This window comes from Macaca thibetana, chromosome 15, assembly GCF_024542745.1.
Source record: "Macaca thibetana thibetana isolate TM-01 chromosome 15, ASM2454274v1, whole genome shotgun sequence".
NCBI classification, from domain to species: domain Eukaryota; kingdom Metazoa; phylum Chordata; class Mammalia; order Primates; family Cercopithecidae; genus Macaca; species Macaca thibetana.
Window position 1 is genome coordinate 42586602 of NC_065592.1, and position 16600 is coordinate 42603201.

A 16600-nucleotide genomic window follows, 5' to 3' on the forward strand; every position below is an offset into this window, starting at 1 on the left:
TGAAGACCCCAGCTTACACTAGGGATAAACACAAAATGAGCATAGCAAACTTTCTCTATGCCCACGAATGAATCAGTTGCTGGCTTACCTCACCCACAGATAAACTCTCTTGCTCTTCCTGTGCCTCCTTCTCCTCCTTCTCTTCCTCCAGTTTATCCTCCTCCTCCTCCTCTTCCTCCTTCTCATCTTCTTCCTGTGACTCCTCCTTCTCTTCTCCTTGACCCTTCACATTCTCCTCATTCAGGGATGGGTTTAAGGAGCTCTCTCTTTCAACCTGCATTTCTTCTAATCCCTGAATAGAGCCTTCTTTGGACTCATCCATCTCAGCATGCAGTGGAGATTTTTTCTGCTGCCCCAGCACCTCTTCAGTTATAAAGGACTCCATTTCTTGATCATTTTCTTCTTCCATCTCTTCTACTGATGTGGCAGCACTTGTCCCACTACTTATGCTTTCCTCACTTCTGCTCATGTCCTCTTTAGACCCTTGCTTCTTCCTCAGTTTCCTCATTCTCTTCTGGAAGGATTTTTCATGTGCTTCTGTTGATGATAAACACCAAAGCACAAGGAGAGACAATTTACTGATGCTGCCTGCATTGGGCCTCCCAACCCACAAACGCATAAAAGTGAAGTCTGGGAGAATAAGACTTGAACTGAAAAAGTGTTACCTGGTTGCCTGAATTTGAAAATGACTTCTCCAGCCAAGTTCTATAGGAAAAAACCACAAGTCACTGAAGGACCTGCACTGCCTTTCCTCAGAGTGCCACTGTTTTTTTTTTTTTTTTTTTTTTTTTTTTTTGGGAGGAGTCTTGCACGGGAGTGCAGTGGCCCGATCTTGGCTCACTGCAAGCTCCGCCTCCCAGGTTCACACCATTCTCCCGCCTCAGCCTCCCCAGTAGCTGGGACTATAGGCATCCGCCACCATGCCTGGCTAATTTTTTGTATTTTTAGTAGAGATGGGGTTTCACCGTGTTAACCAGGATAGTCTTGATCTCCTGACTTCATGATCCGCCCACCTTGGCCTCCCAAAGTGCTGGGATTACAGGCATGAGCCACGGCGCCCGGCCCAGAGTGCCACTTTTAAGTGCATCTCTTTTAAGTAGAGTACTCATCCCTCCCCTTTGATATCTGATGCAGGCCTTGACCAACTTAGTTCCCTGGGATAACTGGGTTGTTCTCAATCCAGGGAACCAGTTTTTCTTAATTCCAAGAAGGCTAGCAAACCCTTATAGCACACAATGGGTAGACATGGAATAAAAGCTCATTATGATATATTTTTTGGCAGTGATCTGGAGCAAAAGGCAAGAAAAATATAAACTGAGGGATGCAAACGAAGGGCAGAAATCTGCTGCATTCTGTGCTAAATGGAACAGATACAATGGGCATGATTTACATGATCTTGAGAGCCCCCTTGTAAGCCCTGCAAATTTCCTGTTTCACAGGCTCTGGGTGAAGTTTTGGATATTCTGTGTTATGGATAACAGTGTAGGCTGTGGAGTTTGCAGGTCTGGATTTGATTCCTGGCTTCTGACAAGCTAAGTGATCTTGGGCAGGTCCTCTAAACCCTATGGGGCTTATTGTTATCCTCCATGAAATGGAGATCATAATAGTGCCTCTACCTTTAACCCAGGTGACCCAAATGATATCAAAGGGCAGGCAATGAGCTCACCATCCTATAGCTTGAGCTTTCCCTTCAACCTAGGTGGCAGAGGGAGCATCTAGTAGCAATCTAAACAGGAATCTCTTCTGGGAGGAGAGATTCTCAGGGAAGCAGCCAGGTGTCCTGTATACATGGGAAACCTTTGGCCAGGTTCAGTGCCAACCACAAGCATTTCCATTCAGGCCAGGCAGGACTATGGCTGGTGTGTGGGAAAAGAGCCAAGCACTGGGGGATTCAAACCAGGGAATCCCAGGTATTCATGCATTTACCCAGAGAGCATTTATTGTGTCTGAATTATGTGCAAGATCCTTGTGCTAATGGCAATCAAAGTTGAATAAAAATTAAGGCATACTTGCCCTTTAAGAAATACATTATAGTTGGGTGCTCCAGACTCCTGTATTCGACAGCAACCAAGCAAAAAATAGTTCAGAGCCCTGAGAGGTGGCAGGGGCTGAGCAAGGTGAGATGAAGGGTCAGGTGGAATGAGTGGGAGCCTTTCTCTTGGTAGTGAACTGGAGGTATGGGTGGGTTTGGGATATATGGAGACAGAGGGGCCCCAGCAGAGGGAGCATCATGAGGAAGGGCAGCAGGTAGGGGGCACATGCCAGAAAAGGGATGAGTCTGCTGGACCAGGGAGAGTCAAGGTGGAAAGCAGAGAGAGTGGGGCCTTTGTGGTTATCTAGGGACTGTAAGTTGGATCTGGTGGGGGCTGCACAGTTGGGGAGGGATTTTACAGGAGAGTAGGTGGGTCAAAGCTATATTTTAGGAGAATTATGTGGCAGTGGTAGGTATGATAAATGGAATTCCAAGCACCATATAAATTAACCTTTTCATTATAAGTCCATTCAGGCTTGAGCTCTGATTTCTGAACCCCTCAGCCTCTTTTATACTGAGAAAGAGATGGTCTCTTTAGAGATTTTCAGCTTCTTTCTTCTTGCACTGATTTGAACTCTGCAGGGTTAGGGATGGCTTTCAAAGTCTAGGCAGATCATAACAAGAAGTCAGCCTCTCCCTTAGTTTCTTCATGAGTGAATGGGTGTATCATTGCCCTCTCCATACCTGCTCAAATATTTCACGCACAAAGAAGTATTGGCTGAGGTTGGAGCTGTAGGAGTTGAGTTCTTTCAGTATGATTGCTGGGTACTCCATCACTTCCTTTGTCAGGAGGGTGTGAAAATATTCATACCTGGGAGGGAGGTAGGTAAGACAGGAGACCCCAGCCAGGGACCACACCCATGACCCCAAGGAGATGGGCTGCAATCTGGCACATAGCTCTGTGTAGAGCTGCTGTGTGGCTGCTCTTTTCTAGCAGCAGTCCTTGGCTATGCTATTTTTCTGATCATACAAGAAATACGCACTTTTTGTAGAAAGTTTGGAAAACACATACAAGAGACTTTTCTGCTTGTAACATGAGCTCCCTTTCCCTGTCCAGGTCCTAACCCTGTCTTTGGTCTTAACGCTGTCCTTGAACTTGATGATACCTACATTATTCCACCAAACTCCCAAATGCCCCAAGGTCCAGACTTCTGTATCTCAGATAGGAGACCAAGGGCTCATGGGGTTACTTATTTGCCTAAAGTAATCAGAATTGCCTTCTGAATCTAAGTACTGCAATCAATTGGCAGTGTCATTCCATTTCTGTGAACAATCCTTATAGAATCAGTTGTACAAAGTCATAAGGATGGAAGAAAGTTCACAGAGAACAGCTTGCCATATTGAGAAATTGGAACCAATAGAAAACAGCTAATCAATTGAGGGATTGCTAAACCATTATGAAGTATCTACATTAATGAATGCTACATGACATTTAAAAATGGAAGTATATCTGTAGTTACAGAACAATTTGCATAGTATAATCCAACCTTTATTTTTAAAACACTATATATGTGTATATATTCATATATATAAATGTATATGTCCATAAAAAAGGAAAAGTGGGCAGGAATGAGGGGGAAAAAATCTCTATATGTTTGCAGTGGTTAACTTCTTTTTCCTCCTTTAACAAGAATGTACATGTTTAAATTTTTTTTTTTTTTTTGAGACAGCATCTCACTCTGTCACCCAGGCTGAAGGGCAATGGCATGATCTCCACTCACTGCAACCTCCGTCTCCTGGGTTCAAGTGATTCTCCTGCCTCAGCCTCCCAAGTAGCTAGGATTACAGGCACCTGCCACCATGCCTGGCTAATTCTTGTATTTTTAGTAGAGGTGGGGTTTCACCATGTTGGCCAGGCTGGTCTTGAACTCCTGTCCTCAGGTGATCCACCCACATCTTTAAATTTTTAAAAGAAGGCCCCATGTTCTTGAACTGAAGCCACATTGCTTTGAAACCTCCCTCCACAAACTTTTAAAAATTTTCCCTGGAAGCTTCTTTATTGGCTGAGAGCAGAGCTGCAGAGGGCTACAATGCTTTCTAAGGTGAGAGGCACAATTTTCATCTTAAGCCTGCCAGTAGGCTCCTGGGCTCTTGGGCAGGCTGCCCTTGACCTTGAAGATGAATTTCTGACCATCCCCTCCTGCCTTTTGGAGTCTGGTTGGCCTACCTGGATTTCATGTTCTTCAGATAATCTTTGACCTTTTCCAGGTGAAACGCCAGTGTTTCTTTGTCGCTCTGCTGCCTCAGTTGGTCCAAGAGCCTATCAAGGTGGGCCTCCCGGACCTGGAAGCCACCCCCAAAACAAGAGAAGCAGACGTGACCTCCAGTGCTCACAGAGTGTAAGTGACCTGCAGGGACCCTGCTGCTAGAACTGAGGCCCAGGTGCCTCGGCAGATCCAGGACTCCCTTTCTACAAATGGGGCACCTAATCTGCCACCGCCCTCCCTCTCTCCACTATAGGCCTCTAGACTTTTTTCTGCCTGCAATGTTCTTCCCTGCCTACATCATACCCCCCGGGGGAGCCAGCTCAGATGGGACCCCCGGAGACAGGGCCCTCACACCCACCCACCTGGTCAGGCCTGCACTACACCTGCTCCTCGCTCTCCTTCTCACCAGTCGTGCTTGAAATCAGAAGCTGAGTTTGTCCCCCCACCTCCTGGACTGTGTGAGAGCAGGCAGAGCAGGGGCCAGCTGACCTCCTGTGCAGGCAGGAGATTGCCCCAGTTATAGAGCGTTGAAATGACTCCCAACATGTGCACAGTTCGCTATGTGACTGACACGTTTGTCTGTAATAACTTGGGGTGTCTTCCCCTTTTTCTTTCAGAATATGATGTCTTATCAGACCCCATATATGAGAACTTGGAGCTATTCCCCCCTTCACCTTGGGAATGTGATGTCACCCTTATCAATCCCCCATATGTGAGTTACTGACGTTAACTACTGTACTTCAAAATACTCAAGAGTTTGACACTTCGAGAGCTTAGGCTGAGGCAGGTTTCACTCTGGCAGTGGCTTATTTGAACGAGAGAGAGCTCAGGCTGTGACAGGCACTGGGGCTATGAAGCCACGCCACCAGCACCGGCACTACCCTCTGGCTTCCAGGGACCTATGAGCCATCACAGATGTCCACTGTGTTAGCTTGCAAGCCAGTTTCTCCGGAGAAACGGCACATAGAAAGGCACACCTGAAGCTTTTATTAGACTTTACTTCCCATGGAAGCCTGCTTCCATCCTAATTGAACAACTAGACTTTAATAGCTTTGCAGCTTACAAAGTGCCTAATGTACCTGGTTTACTCCCTGTGGATGTATTCCTTTTGAGGTTGGTTCACGTTATTCTCCCCCTCTTTAAGCATTGTGAACCTATGAAAAAATTCTCTTTGAATGGCAATGAAGTGTGTGATTTCGTGATACCATCCTTTAATCATCTCCTTATTTGAACCATCTGACTGTCTCTCATGCAAACTCTTAGAGACATTTGGTTCCAGATTTCTGCTACTCCCATCTGATCCCATGACCAATGTAAGCCTTAATGTCCCCATCTGCCCAAATTTCATAGCTAAAGGTTCTCCATTTGGGTCAAGGAGCTGTTTGAGTTCATTGCTGTTTGTGGTGTGAAAAATGGAGCCCTGGGTGTGGGCCTCACCTGGCTCTCCAGGCTGTGCTTCTGCTGGTGCTGCTCCATCCTCTTCTCCAGCTCCAGCTCCTGCACCAACAGCTTGCTCTGGTGTGCCTCCCACAGTTGTACCGCCTCCTGGAAGTACCTGAAGAGGTTCGAACTCTGCCACTCTGTCTGATCTGCCAGGGTCTCGAAGGATTTCTGCAGTGGCAGAGCCCAGAGAAGGGACTTGAGGGCTGAAAGTCCCAGGGCCAGGAAGAGGGCCCACCTGTGGGGCCCCCTGTCTCTAATGACTGAACAGCATTGCCCAGACACCATCCCTCAAGGTCAACTTCTAGGCTACACTGGGGCTCTTGGTCCTCCCTCCCTGGGACAGTGTTTTGGGTCTGCCCAAGGCCCTGCCCTTAGTCTTGTTGACTCTCAAGTCCCATCTCTAGACATATCCTATGTTCCACAAAAGTCTCTGACAGGAAGAAGATGGAGTGTGGGCCATTCCTAAAAAACAGGCTGGGCACTCAGAAGGCCACAGCAACGCTGGCCTGGGCATCTTTCCTTCTCTGGAGTTCTCTTACTCATGGCATCTGGGCCAAACACCACACCTGCTGTGAAATCCTCACACACCACCCACCTTTTTAAAAAGGCATGTGTCTTACACCCTCATCTGGGCGAGGGCTGGGCAAGCTGCTGCCTGTAGACTAAATCTGGCCCTCTACCTGTTTTTGTTTGATCCTGTGAGCTACACACAGATATTTCAGTTTTAAAGTGGCTGGAAAATAATCAAAAGAAGATATTTAATGAGATGAAAATTACATACAATTCCAATTTCAGTGTCTGTCAATAAAGTTATTGGAACACAGTCATGTCATTTGTTTCTGCATTGCCTAGGGCTGCTTTTGTGTGGCACTGGTGGAGTTGACAAGGTGCGTCAGAGACCTGATGGCCCACAGAGCCTAAAATAGTCACCATCTGGCCGTTCACAGAAAACATGAGCCAACCCCGGTTCAAGATACCACGTGTCTTAGGCTGAGGGCTTATTGTGCCTCCACAGCCCTTTAGTACCCAGGGTCAGCAATGGCCGGGGAGCGCTCATGGCCTGGAGTTCTGCACAGCACCCATGTCAGTGGGTGGCTGGGAGGAGTCAGGTGGGTGAGCTTGCAGTGGCCAGCATAAGGGGGCTGCTCTGAGAGGGTCTGACAAGGGTGAGTGGACACACTAGGAACATGCAAGTTGGAGCTCTTGGGCTCTTCTTACAGCCAGCACCCCGCGGACCCCCAACCCCACCTCAGCTCCCCAGTGGAACAGTCCCCAGCACGCACGTCCAAGAGCTCCAGGTCCTCCTCCACCTTGCCCTGGAGTGCTCCCACCATCTGGAAGAAGAACTGGTTCACCAGGGTCTCTGCCTCCTCCTCAGTGAAGGCTTTCCAGTCCAGCAGCTGCTTCTGGAGTGTGTGGGACAAGGCAGAGCCTGGTTTAGGACTGAGGTCCCCACAGGCATCAACTCCATCCTACAGGCCTCAGTGTTGCTCAAGCCAGACCTGAGCTCCAGGTGAGGGCCCTGCACCCCATGAATTCTGTTCCCCTTAGGGTATGGAGGGCTGGGTGCAAATTGGCTGGAGAGGCATGCAGGAGCTCTTGTGAGGCTCCCCAAGGGGGACCCTCAGCTCGAACACACTTCACAACAGTTAAGCTTTGGGGGTGGAGGTGTTGCTTACAATCTTACCAAGGAGGCAGGAAGGGACATTCTGACTCCATAGTTCCCCTATCCTAGAGAACAAGTCACAGTTGTGCTTGGGTTTGGGAGCGAGTTTACTGTCTCACTCTGTTATGCAGTGGGCAGGGTGGAGGGGAAAGTGGGGCCAGGCCTATCTACGAAGGGGGTGCATTGCAATAACCCCCAGAACACAACCTCCATTCATAAACAACGCCCAGTGCTGTGCATGACATAGAGTCAAGTGTGAAGTCTGAGGTGATCTGAGAGTGCACACTTCACCTTACATGGGCTTCCTGGAGGAGGTGATGGGCTAAAACCTGAGAGATGGCAGGGATAGCTAGGGAGGGGATCTGGGCAGAAGGAACAGCTTCAGAATGCCCAGAGGCCAGTGAGCACAGGCACTGGGGCTAGGAAGCCACTCCATTTTCTTCTGTGAGGAAGAAAAGCCTGGATGGAGGCTAAAGGGTGTGTGGGAGTGAGGTGGGGACATAGCTGGGGAGGGGAAGGTAGTGGGGATGGGGCCAGGGAAGGCACTTCAGGTCCCGCCCAGGCATTCCTCTTCTCAGGCCTGCAGGAAGGGTGCCCACCTTACAATTCTGCACAAGCATCAGGCACTCCTGCCACGTCTTCTCATACAGCAGGCGGATCCGCATCATGCAGTCCACATGGTAGGTGTCTCCATGGGCAGAAAACAAAGCAAATCAGTCCACCAGGAAGAGAGGATTAGAAAGGGGAGTGTCCCCTCTGCAAAGGAGCAAAGTGCCTCCACAGCAACATTTATTTAGGTGAAGATCAGTGGTCCCAATTCAGATCAGGGGCTGGTGTCCCCTTACAAAGGCCCCGACACCCCAAGATAAGGATCTCAAATGAAGAGCTTGTCTATCTGTTCTGAATCCATTCTGGCCCTGACTCTTGACTCAGTTTCAGGGCTGGTGAAATTCCTTTTGGGAAGCTGCACCAAGTTGTAAACCAGTAATGAGAATGGAGATCAATGAGCATTTACTGATCCTATCTGTGTTCATCCCTGAAAAACTGAAGGCACTAGCAGAACGCGCGGAAGCTTGCTTTTTTATTTATTTTCTCTATTTCTCCTCTCTTCAGTTTCCCAGCTTATAATAAACTCAGTGTGACTCTGATGTCCAGGATAAGCAACTCTGGTTTAGTGCTGTTGGCAATTTCTAGAAACTGAAAGACCACACAGAGATTTGGTGGTGGTTTTTCTTTGTCCAGGGCTGGGGAGAAGGGCAGGGGGATGGCAGCTGGGTGTAGATTTAGGATATCTGGGAGGGTTGACAGATGCTAGAACTGACGAGAAGAAACTCTAAATCTGCTTCTTCCTGTCCCCAGGCTAGTTCCTAGGCCAAGGTGTCCACACCCTTCCGTGAGGCCGCTTTGATGGGCTCTCCCACATCCCCCTGCTTCCACTCCTGCATCCCTCTGGGCCATTTGCACCCCCTGACATCATCACCCCCAGCTCAGAACCTTCCACTGAGTTCCCACTGCCCTCAGGATAAAGCCCAGACTTCCACGTGCAGCCCACGTGGCCAGCAGAGTCCGGCTGCTTTGCATCTTCCAACCTCCCCTCCCTGTTTTCAAAGGCCCCAGTCCTGTCTTGCCTCCAGGGCACCCTACACTGTATCCCTGCCTGGAATGCTGCCTCCTTCTTGGCCTGGCTGACTTTTACCTCTCTTGCAGTTCTCAACCACATGATCATTTCCTTGTCAATGTCTTCCATGACCCTGAACCAGCTGTGTCCCTGACTGTGGCTCCCACGGCTGGGAACCTGTCCATTCCCTGCTTGCTCTGACCTCTGCTCTGGACTGGAAGTGCCCGAGGGCAGAGCCAGCTACTGAATGCCAGGGCTCAGCACAATGCCTGTCTGTAGGAGGCACTGAATGAATGGTAGCCATTGCTATTATATAGAGTCTTGTGGCTCACACAGAAACACCCTTAGTATTATAAACCTGAGAGCCCTAGAAGCAATGGCGTGTACTACTAGCTGAAGTACCCAAGCTAAGTCCAGCTGTGACACTTCATTGGCTGTGTGACCTTGGGCAGGATACTTCACCTCTCTGTGCCACTAAACCCTTCTCTTACTACAAGAGGACAATGATACCACTGACCTCACTAGGTTGCTATGATCCTCTAAGGAGATGAAAAACTTATTACATATCTTCTAGAGCAAGTCGTGTCAAACCTTTTCTATAGAGGGCTAGAGAGTAAACTGTTTTAGCTTTGCAGTCATACAGTCTCTGTTGTAACTACAGATGTTCCTTTATTTACAATGGGGTTACGTCCTAATAAACCCACCATAAGTTGAAAATATTTTCAGTTGAAAATGCATTTAATATACCTAACCTACTGAACATCATGGCTTAGCCTAGTCTATCTTAAATGTGCTCAGAAAACATACATGAGCCTACAGTTTGGCAAAATCATCTGGCAACAGAGTACACTAGTTTACCCTCATGATCACAGGGCTGACTGGGAGCTGCAGCTTGTCACCGTTGCCCAGCATTGCCAGGGAGTATCCCACCACGTATCCAGGCACCACAGCCCCCAGGAAAAGAGCAAAATTCAAAATCTGAAGTACAGTTTCTGCTGAATGTGTACCACTTTCACACTACTATAAAGTCGAAAAGTCCTAAGTTGAACCATCCTAAGTCAGCGGCCATCTGCATTCACTTCTGCCATTTAGAGTGAAAGCAGCCAGATAATACGTCAACAAATGAGGCAGTTGGGGGGTCTAACAACACTTAGTTCCAAAACCAGCAGTCAGCACACAGTTTACAGCCTGACTGCCCTTATTATAGAGCATTTTGAAACATCACCATTTGTGATTGAGGACTCTGTATAAGCCAGGCACTGGACTACCACTGGCCATCCACCCCACAAGCAGGGACCATTATTACTCTTCTTGCCATCCCTATTTTACAGAGGAGGACATTGAGGCCACCGGAGGCCCTGATTTTCCCAAGGTCACACAGCCCGGGAGGAGCAGAGCTGGGCATCAAGACCATGTGCTCCACCTCACACTCTTGGGGCATGCTCCTGGGCCTTCCTCAAGGAGGGCATCAGAGCCATCTCTCTGTCTCCATGCTTGGGTCAGGGGTCAGGGGTCAGAGGGTGTGGCTAGTGTAGCTGCAGGCTAGGCAGTGAGGAAGGGAGGTCTTGGGAAAGGAGGAGGGGCCTTTTAAGCTCTCAGAGCTCACTCTTCCTGCCACACCCCCATCCCTCCTCCCAACGATGGTCGTACCACTCACTTGAATGAGCTTCAGCAAAGCAACTGCTTGAACAGAGTTCTGGAAAAATGCAGGTGGAGTCCCACAGACGTCACTCACCTAGCTCCTTGTTCATGGAGTTGAGGGAAGAATGCCACTCAGTCAGCTGAGTTTTGCTGTAATTGGGGGGCAGGAGGTCACTGGGAAGGAAGATACGGCAAGTAAGTCACATAGGAACAAAAGTTTACTAACCAAAATGGGTAGTATCTTCAAGAAACATAGCTCCAGAAAATCGTCGATTTAAATACTGAAGAACAAAGGGAACTGCTGGGGATTTCCTGGTGTTCAAACATGACCCGGTTGAAAGGTCTTTTAATTAACAAATTCTAAGTAACAAACTTGTTACTTAGAAAAGAAAAGAACATAATTTTTCCAGTGGAAAAAACAAACTGTTCCCATCCCTTGACCAAGGAAGCCTCCTTCTGGGACTTAATCTGAGATGGCATTATAGAATGCATGTAAAGTTTATGTATTAAGATGTTCACTTAACAATGCTGTTCATAAACACACATGATGATTAAAAAACCTTCACATCAACAGTAGAAAACTATCTAAATAAAGTACAGCAAATCCTCTTCTGAAGTCATTAAATATAGTGTCATAAAAAAGAATGAGATCATGGCCTTTGCAGCAGCATGGATGGAGCTGGAGGCTGTCCTCCTACATGAACTGACACAGGAACAGGAAACCAAATACCGCAGGTTCTCACAAGTGGGAGCTAAACTTTGAATACATATGGGCATAAAGAAGAAAACAGACACCAGGGCCTACTTGAGGGTGGAGGGTGGAAGGAGGGAGAGGATGGAGAAGCTACCTATAGTTTATTATGCTTATTACCTGGGTGACAGAATAATCTGTACACCAAAACCCCACAACACGTGATTTGCCTAGGTAACAAACCTGCACATGTATCCCTGAATCTAAAATAAAAGTTGAGAAAAAGATACCAAATTCTTTTTTAAATTTTTGTTTTTAAGTTCCAGGGTACATGTGCAGGATGTGCAGGTTTGTTACATAGGTAAACGTGTGCCACGGTGATTTCCTGCACCTATTAACCCATCACCTAAGTATTAAGCCCAGCATGCATTAGCTATTTTTCCTAATGCGCTCCTTCCCCCTACCTCACCCCCAACAGGCCCCGGTGTGTGTTGTTCCCTTCCCTGTGTCCATGTGTTCTCATCATTCAGCCCCCACTTTTAAGTGAGAACACGCGGCATTTGGTTTTCTTTTTTTTTTTTTTTTTTTTTTTTTTGAGACGGAGTCTCGCTCTGCCACCCAGGCTGGAGTGCAGTGGCCAGATCTCAGCTCACTGCAAGCTCCGCCTCCCGGGTTCACGCCATTCTCCGGCCTCAGCCTCCCGAGTAGCTGGGACTACAGGCGCCCGCCACCTCGCCCGGCTAGTTTTTTGTATTTCTTAATAGAGTCGGGGTTTCACCGTGTTAGCCAGGATGGTCTCGATCTCCTGACCTCGTGATCCGCCCGTCTCGGCCTCCCAAAGTGCTGGGATTACAGGCTTGAGCCACCGCGCCCGGCCGGCATTTGGTTTTCTGTTCCTGTGTTAGTTTGCTGAGGATAATGGCTTCCAGCTCCATCCATGACCCTACAAAGGACGTGATCTCATTTTTTAATGGTTGCATCGCATTTCACGGCGTATATGTACCACATTTTCTTTATCTGATTAGACATCTAAGTTAAAAAAAAATAGTGTGGCAGATTAAAAAATGGTCAGCTCCCTCCCATGGGGGAGGTAGAGTCTATTTCTCCAGTCCTGTAATCTGGGTGTGGCTATGTAACTGGCCTTAGCCAATGGGACATTAGCAAATACAACCTAGCAGAGGCTTGGGAAGGGCTGTGCATGGATTTGTCCTCTCCTGCTGCAGGGACCTTCTGCCACCCGCTGTGTGTAGGATCCCAGGTTGGCCTCCTGGAAGCTAAGAAAGTATATGGAGAGAGGACCCAGCTGACCCAGCAGAGACTCCAGACACACAGGTGAGGCCATCCTAGACCTTCCAGCCCTGGCCAAGCCAGCCCACACAGGGGGAACCACCCAGCTGACTTACAGAATTATGAAAAACTAGACATGATTGTTGTTTAAAGACGCTAAAAATTGGATGATGTTTAACGGTGTGGAAGAGGTGTATTGCTAGAGGGATCATATGATTTATTGTCTAAACCAGGACATTTTTGACAGTGAAAGAGGTCACTACGAATGATTATGCCAGAACAAGATGTGTCACCCAGTATGGTCTTGGGCAAACAGGGATTCAGGTAACCCTACTCATAAATGGACAGTAAAGAGCAAAAGGTAGGTACAAGAGTATGCATAGCACTATCTCAACTCTAAGCATTACACTAAATGTAATGTGGTCTCCTGGAACAGAAGAAGGACACCAGTGGAAAAACAGGTGAAATGCAGATGAAATCTGGTGTTTAGTTAACAGAAATGCATCAAAATGAATTTGTCACTTTTGATGAATGTCCAGTGGCATATAGAATGGCAGCATTAAGGGAAACTGGGTGAAGAGTTAGGGTTAGGAATTCTGTGTGCTATCTTTGTAACTTTTCTAGAAATTGAACATAACTCCAAAATACAAATTTTATTTTTTGAAAAAAAATTTTTTTAAATCATATGCACATATACTTATTGGGGCCAAGAAAACTCACGGGAATTCTCCCAGGTGTTTGGATATCTCCCTGTCAAGGCCTTGGGGAATGTTAGCTAGACTTTCCCCTCTGCCATCACTACCACACGCTCCCAGCAGACCCTGTGTTTGAGTAGCAAGGATCCCCGCCAAGTTTCTGGAGATTAGGGGGTTCCAGAAGAAGGGCCTAAAACTGTGGGCCAGGATGGTGTGTGGGATCCCCACACTGCCCTATGAGGCAGTCCCCTTGGGACAGCTCCTCGAGCTTGATTAGAAGGCTCTTCACTGCCTGACAGATCAGGGAGGAAGAGAGGGTCATCTACACAGTGGGTTTTCTGGGTGCTATCAAGGCCCCAAGACCCAGCCTTCTCTACTGATGTTCACTTGAATCTATGACCAAGGTTTTACAACTTTACCTTTAGACCTGTGTGCTCCAGACTTGTGTTCACAGGACATACTTCTGGATGCCAGAATTGTGTCCTGACCTCACCTCTCTACATACTTCCACTGCAAAGGAGTTTCGTGGTCCTGCCAACACCCACTCTCCCCCTGATTTGCAGAGTTGTCCCACCTTCCTCCAGGCCAGGTCTAATGGCCTGCCCGCTCCCCCTGCAGACACTGCCATTGCACAGTGTCTCCAAGCTGTGGCCAGAAACGTCTATGGGTACATTTTTTTCTCCTTGTGTTTGATCCTGTCCCTCTCTTCCATTCAGACAGGTGACCAACCAATCCACATTGACATCCTGTGAGAGGGATGTGGCAGGGCAGCCCAGAAATGTTTCTGGCTTTCATTCTCAAAAGCCTAATTTCTTGGGAGAGTCTAGTGCATTGGTGAGAAGGTGCTTGTGGCAGCAGGCTGAGAGCCCAGGGGACCAGGTATTTCCTCAACCCCTATACAAAGAGGCTGTGGGGGAAACGCAAACAGAGCAGGACAGGCAGCTGCCTGGCAGTGGCAGCCTGGATTCTGCTTCCTGGTGGCACTATGGGAGCATCTGCAAGACCTAGGGCCCTGGAGAGAAACCACTGCCTGTGCGTGAAGACTCAGGGGCTCAGAGCAGCCTCCTTGAGGAGGTTCCTATGTCCACTTGTCTGGAGGCAGTAGGAGCCCAGTGGCATTGGGGTGAACTATAACTGAGAACCAGACATCCCAACAGCAGCCCTGGCATTGCATGAAATTCTAGAACTTTGCCTCAAGGGATATGACTCCCAGAAAGACCAAGTTCTATCCAACTTAAAGAACAGGGGCTCAGAGTTGGAAAGAAGTTGAATTATAGAAAAGAACACAAGTACTTTCCCTGTTCTGAGATGTGTATCCATCTTGTTAATTTTACACCTGGATCAAAATGTAACTGTACAAAATGTCAAACACAAGGAGAAAAACTGGGCCGGGTGCAGTGGCACACACCTGTAATCCCAGCACTTTGGGAGACCGAAGTGGGTGGATTGCTTGAGCTCAGGAGTTCGAGGCCACCCTGGCCAATATGAAGAAAGCCCACGTCTACTAAAACTTCAAAAATTAACTGGGCGTGGTGGCTCATGGCTGTAGTCCCAGTTACTCTGGAGGCTGAGATGGGAGGATCGCCTAAGCCAGGAGGCAGAGGTTACAGTGAGCCGAGAGTGCACCACTGCACTCCAGCCTAGGCAACGGAGTGAGACCTTGTCTCAAAAAAAAGAAATTAACTGTCCATGGGGTAGGAGGTGCCTGCCTAGGGGCAGGCCCTCTAGCTCAAGCCATGTGGAGCCTTACTAGTCTTTTACATCCTAGGAGAAGTTAGGACCTGGGGGTGCAGAGATGAGAAGAATCTGTGTCCCAGGTTACTAGAGAGCATTTCCACAACACACGGCACCTCCACTTTGCAGTACCAGGAAAGCTCCATCCTGCTTCTGAGAGTGGAGGCTACGAACTCCCTGGACAGTGGATTCTAGGATCTAGAACACTCAGTGGGCACCCCACTGAATAGCTTTCTCATGAAACTGAAATCAGGGCTGGGTGGACCCACATCTGAGGAGAGCTTCCACAGCCTCTGACAGGTGCCTCCAGCCTCCAGTGTCAGATGCCTGATACACACCTCCAAACTGCAAAGCTCATGGAGCCACTCCGCTCCCCAGTGCCCTCAGAAAAAGGTCCAAACCCCTCCACCTGGCCACAGGCCCTGCGTGCTCTGATCTGTGCCTCCTCCTCCCTCACCCCCGTTCATTGCTTCTTTCAAGCTGTTTGGCAGCTACACCAAGCTTCTTCCTGCAGCAAATGGGCCATGCCCTTTCTTGTGAGTGAGGCTGAAATGGCCTAGGCGGCCAGCCCAGGGCCAGAGAGCTGGGAGTTGGCCTACTTAGTCTGAAGGATGTCTTGGGGGACAGGTTGTAGGCCACTTCTGCCTCCCCCACTGAACCCCAAGAAGCACCCCTCCCGGGCCACCCCTCCTGCCCATACCAGATGGTGCAGAGGTGCTTCAGCCGCCTTTGCTGCAGGACGTTCTGGGTCTTCAGCATGACCTCTAGCTCCTTCACCACAGCCAGGGGAGTATGGATACTCTCACTGGCCATGAACTCACTGGTGATCAGACATTTTGGCACCATAAAGGGGAGAGAAGGAGCAGGGCAGGAGTGAGAGAGGGAAGAGAACCATGGTGAGAGCATTCAGAGCCCCAGCACTCCTTCCCTAACACCACCCCAGCCCCTTCCTCCCCAGCCTTTGCCTCTCCTCTAGCACCCTAAAGAAAGGAGAGAGAGAGGGTGGGAGGGAGAAATGGGGGAGGGAGAAATGGAGGAAAGAATGGAGGGATAGTCAGGTCAGTGGAGCTCTGGCACCAACAGCATGAGACCAGCAGGCTCAGATTTGGTGGGCTCCTGACCGCCTCCTGCCTGCTCTGTAACTTTGGTCAAGTCCTTCTCCTACTCTGAGCCGCAGTTCCTTCTTCTGTAAAATGGAACTCATGATGGTGCCTTTCTCATTGGCACTTGTGCGCACTCAGTAAAATGATGCAAGCAAGGCCCCTAGCACTGCGCTTGGCTCATGGGAAATGCCCAGTAAACGGCAGCCATTGCTATCACTGTCGATGATGTTTGGCATTTATAACAGCTTTCCAGTGCCAGGCCCAGATAGGCACTTTCCATGCAGTATCTGGATGGATCACTGAAACTCTATCACAGGTCCGTTAGGATGCCTGTTTTGCATAGGAAGAGACAGATTCCGAATGTTCAAGGGCTTGGTCAAGGTCACATGGAAAGGCAAGACGGAGGTAGGCCTTCATACACTTTTCCTTCATCCACAGCAAAAGTGCCCCTTGGCAGAGGAAGCATGGAGAAGGGACTTCTTT

At 48.7% G+C, this 16600-nt stretch overlaps 1 protein-coding gene across 1 annotated transcript in view; it reads right to left on the bottom strand.

Moving 5' to 3' along the window:
- The window catches only part of CCDC180 (coiled-coil domain containing 180), a 68810-nt gene that overhangs the window by 42303 nt on the left and 9907 nt on the right, over positions 1 to 16600 (bottom strand). The window contains exons 10-18 of the mRNA XM_050762284.1: positions 15715 to 15834; positions 10702 to 10781; positions 7948 to 8036; positions 6966 to 7088; positions 5677 to 5850; positions 4200 to 4315; positions 2717 to 2843; positions 666 to 705; positions 89 to 537 (exon numbers count right to left, since the gene is read on the bottom strand). Of these exons, the coding sequence (XP_050618241.1) occupies positions 89 to 537; positions 666 to 705; positions 2717 to 2843; positions 4200 to 4315; positions 5677 to 5850; positions 6966 to 7088; positions 7948 to 8036; positions 10702 to 10781; positions 15715 to 15834 (1318 nt within the window). The remainder of the gene's footprint in view (positions 1 to 88; positions 538 to 665; positions 706 to 2716; positions 2844 to 4199; positions 4316 to 5676; positions 5851 to 6965; positions 7089 to 7947; positions 8037 to 10701; positions 10782 to 15714; positions 15835 to 16600) is intronic.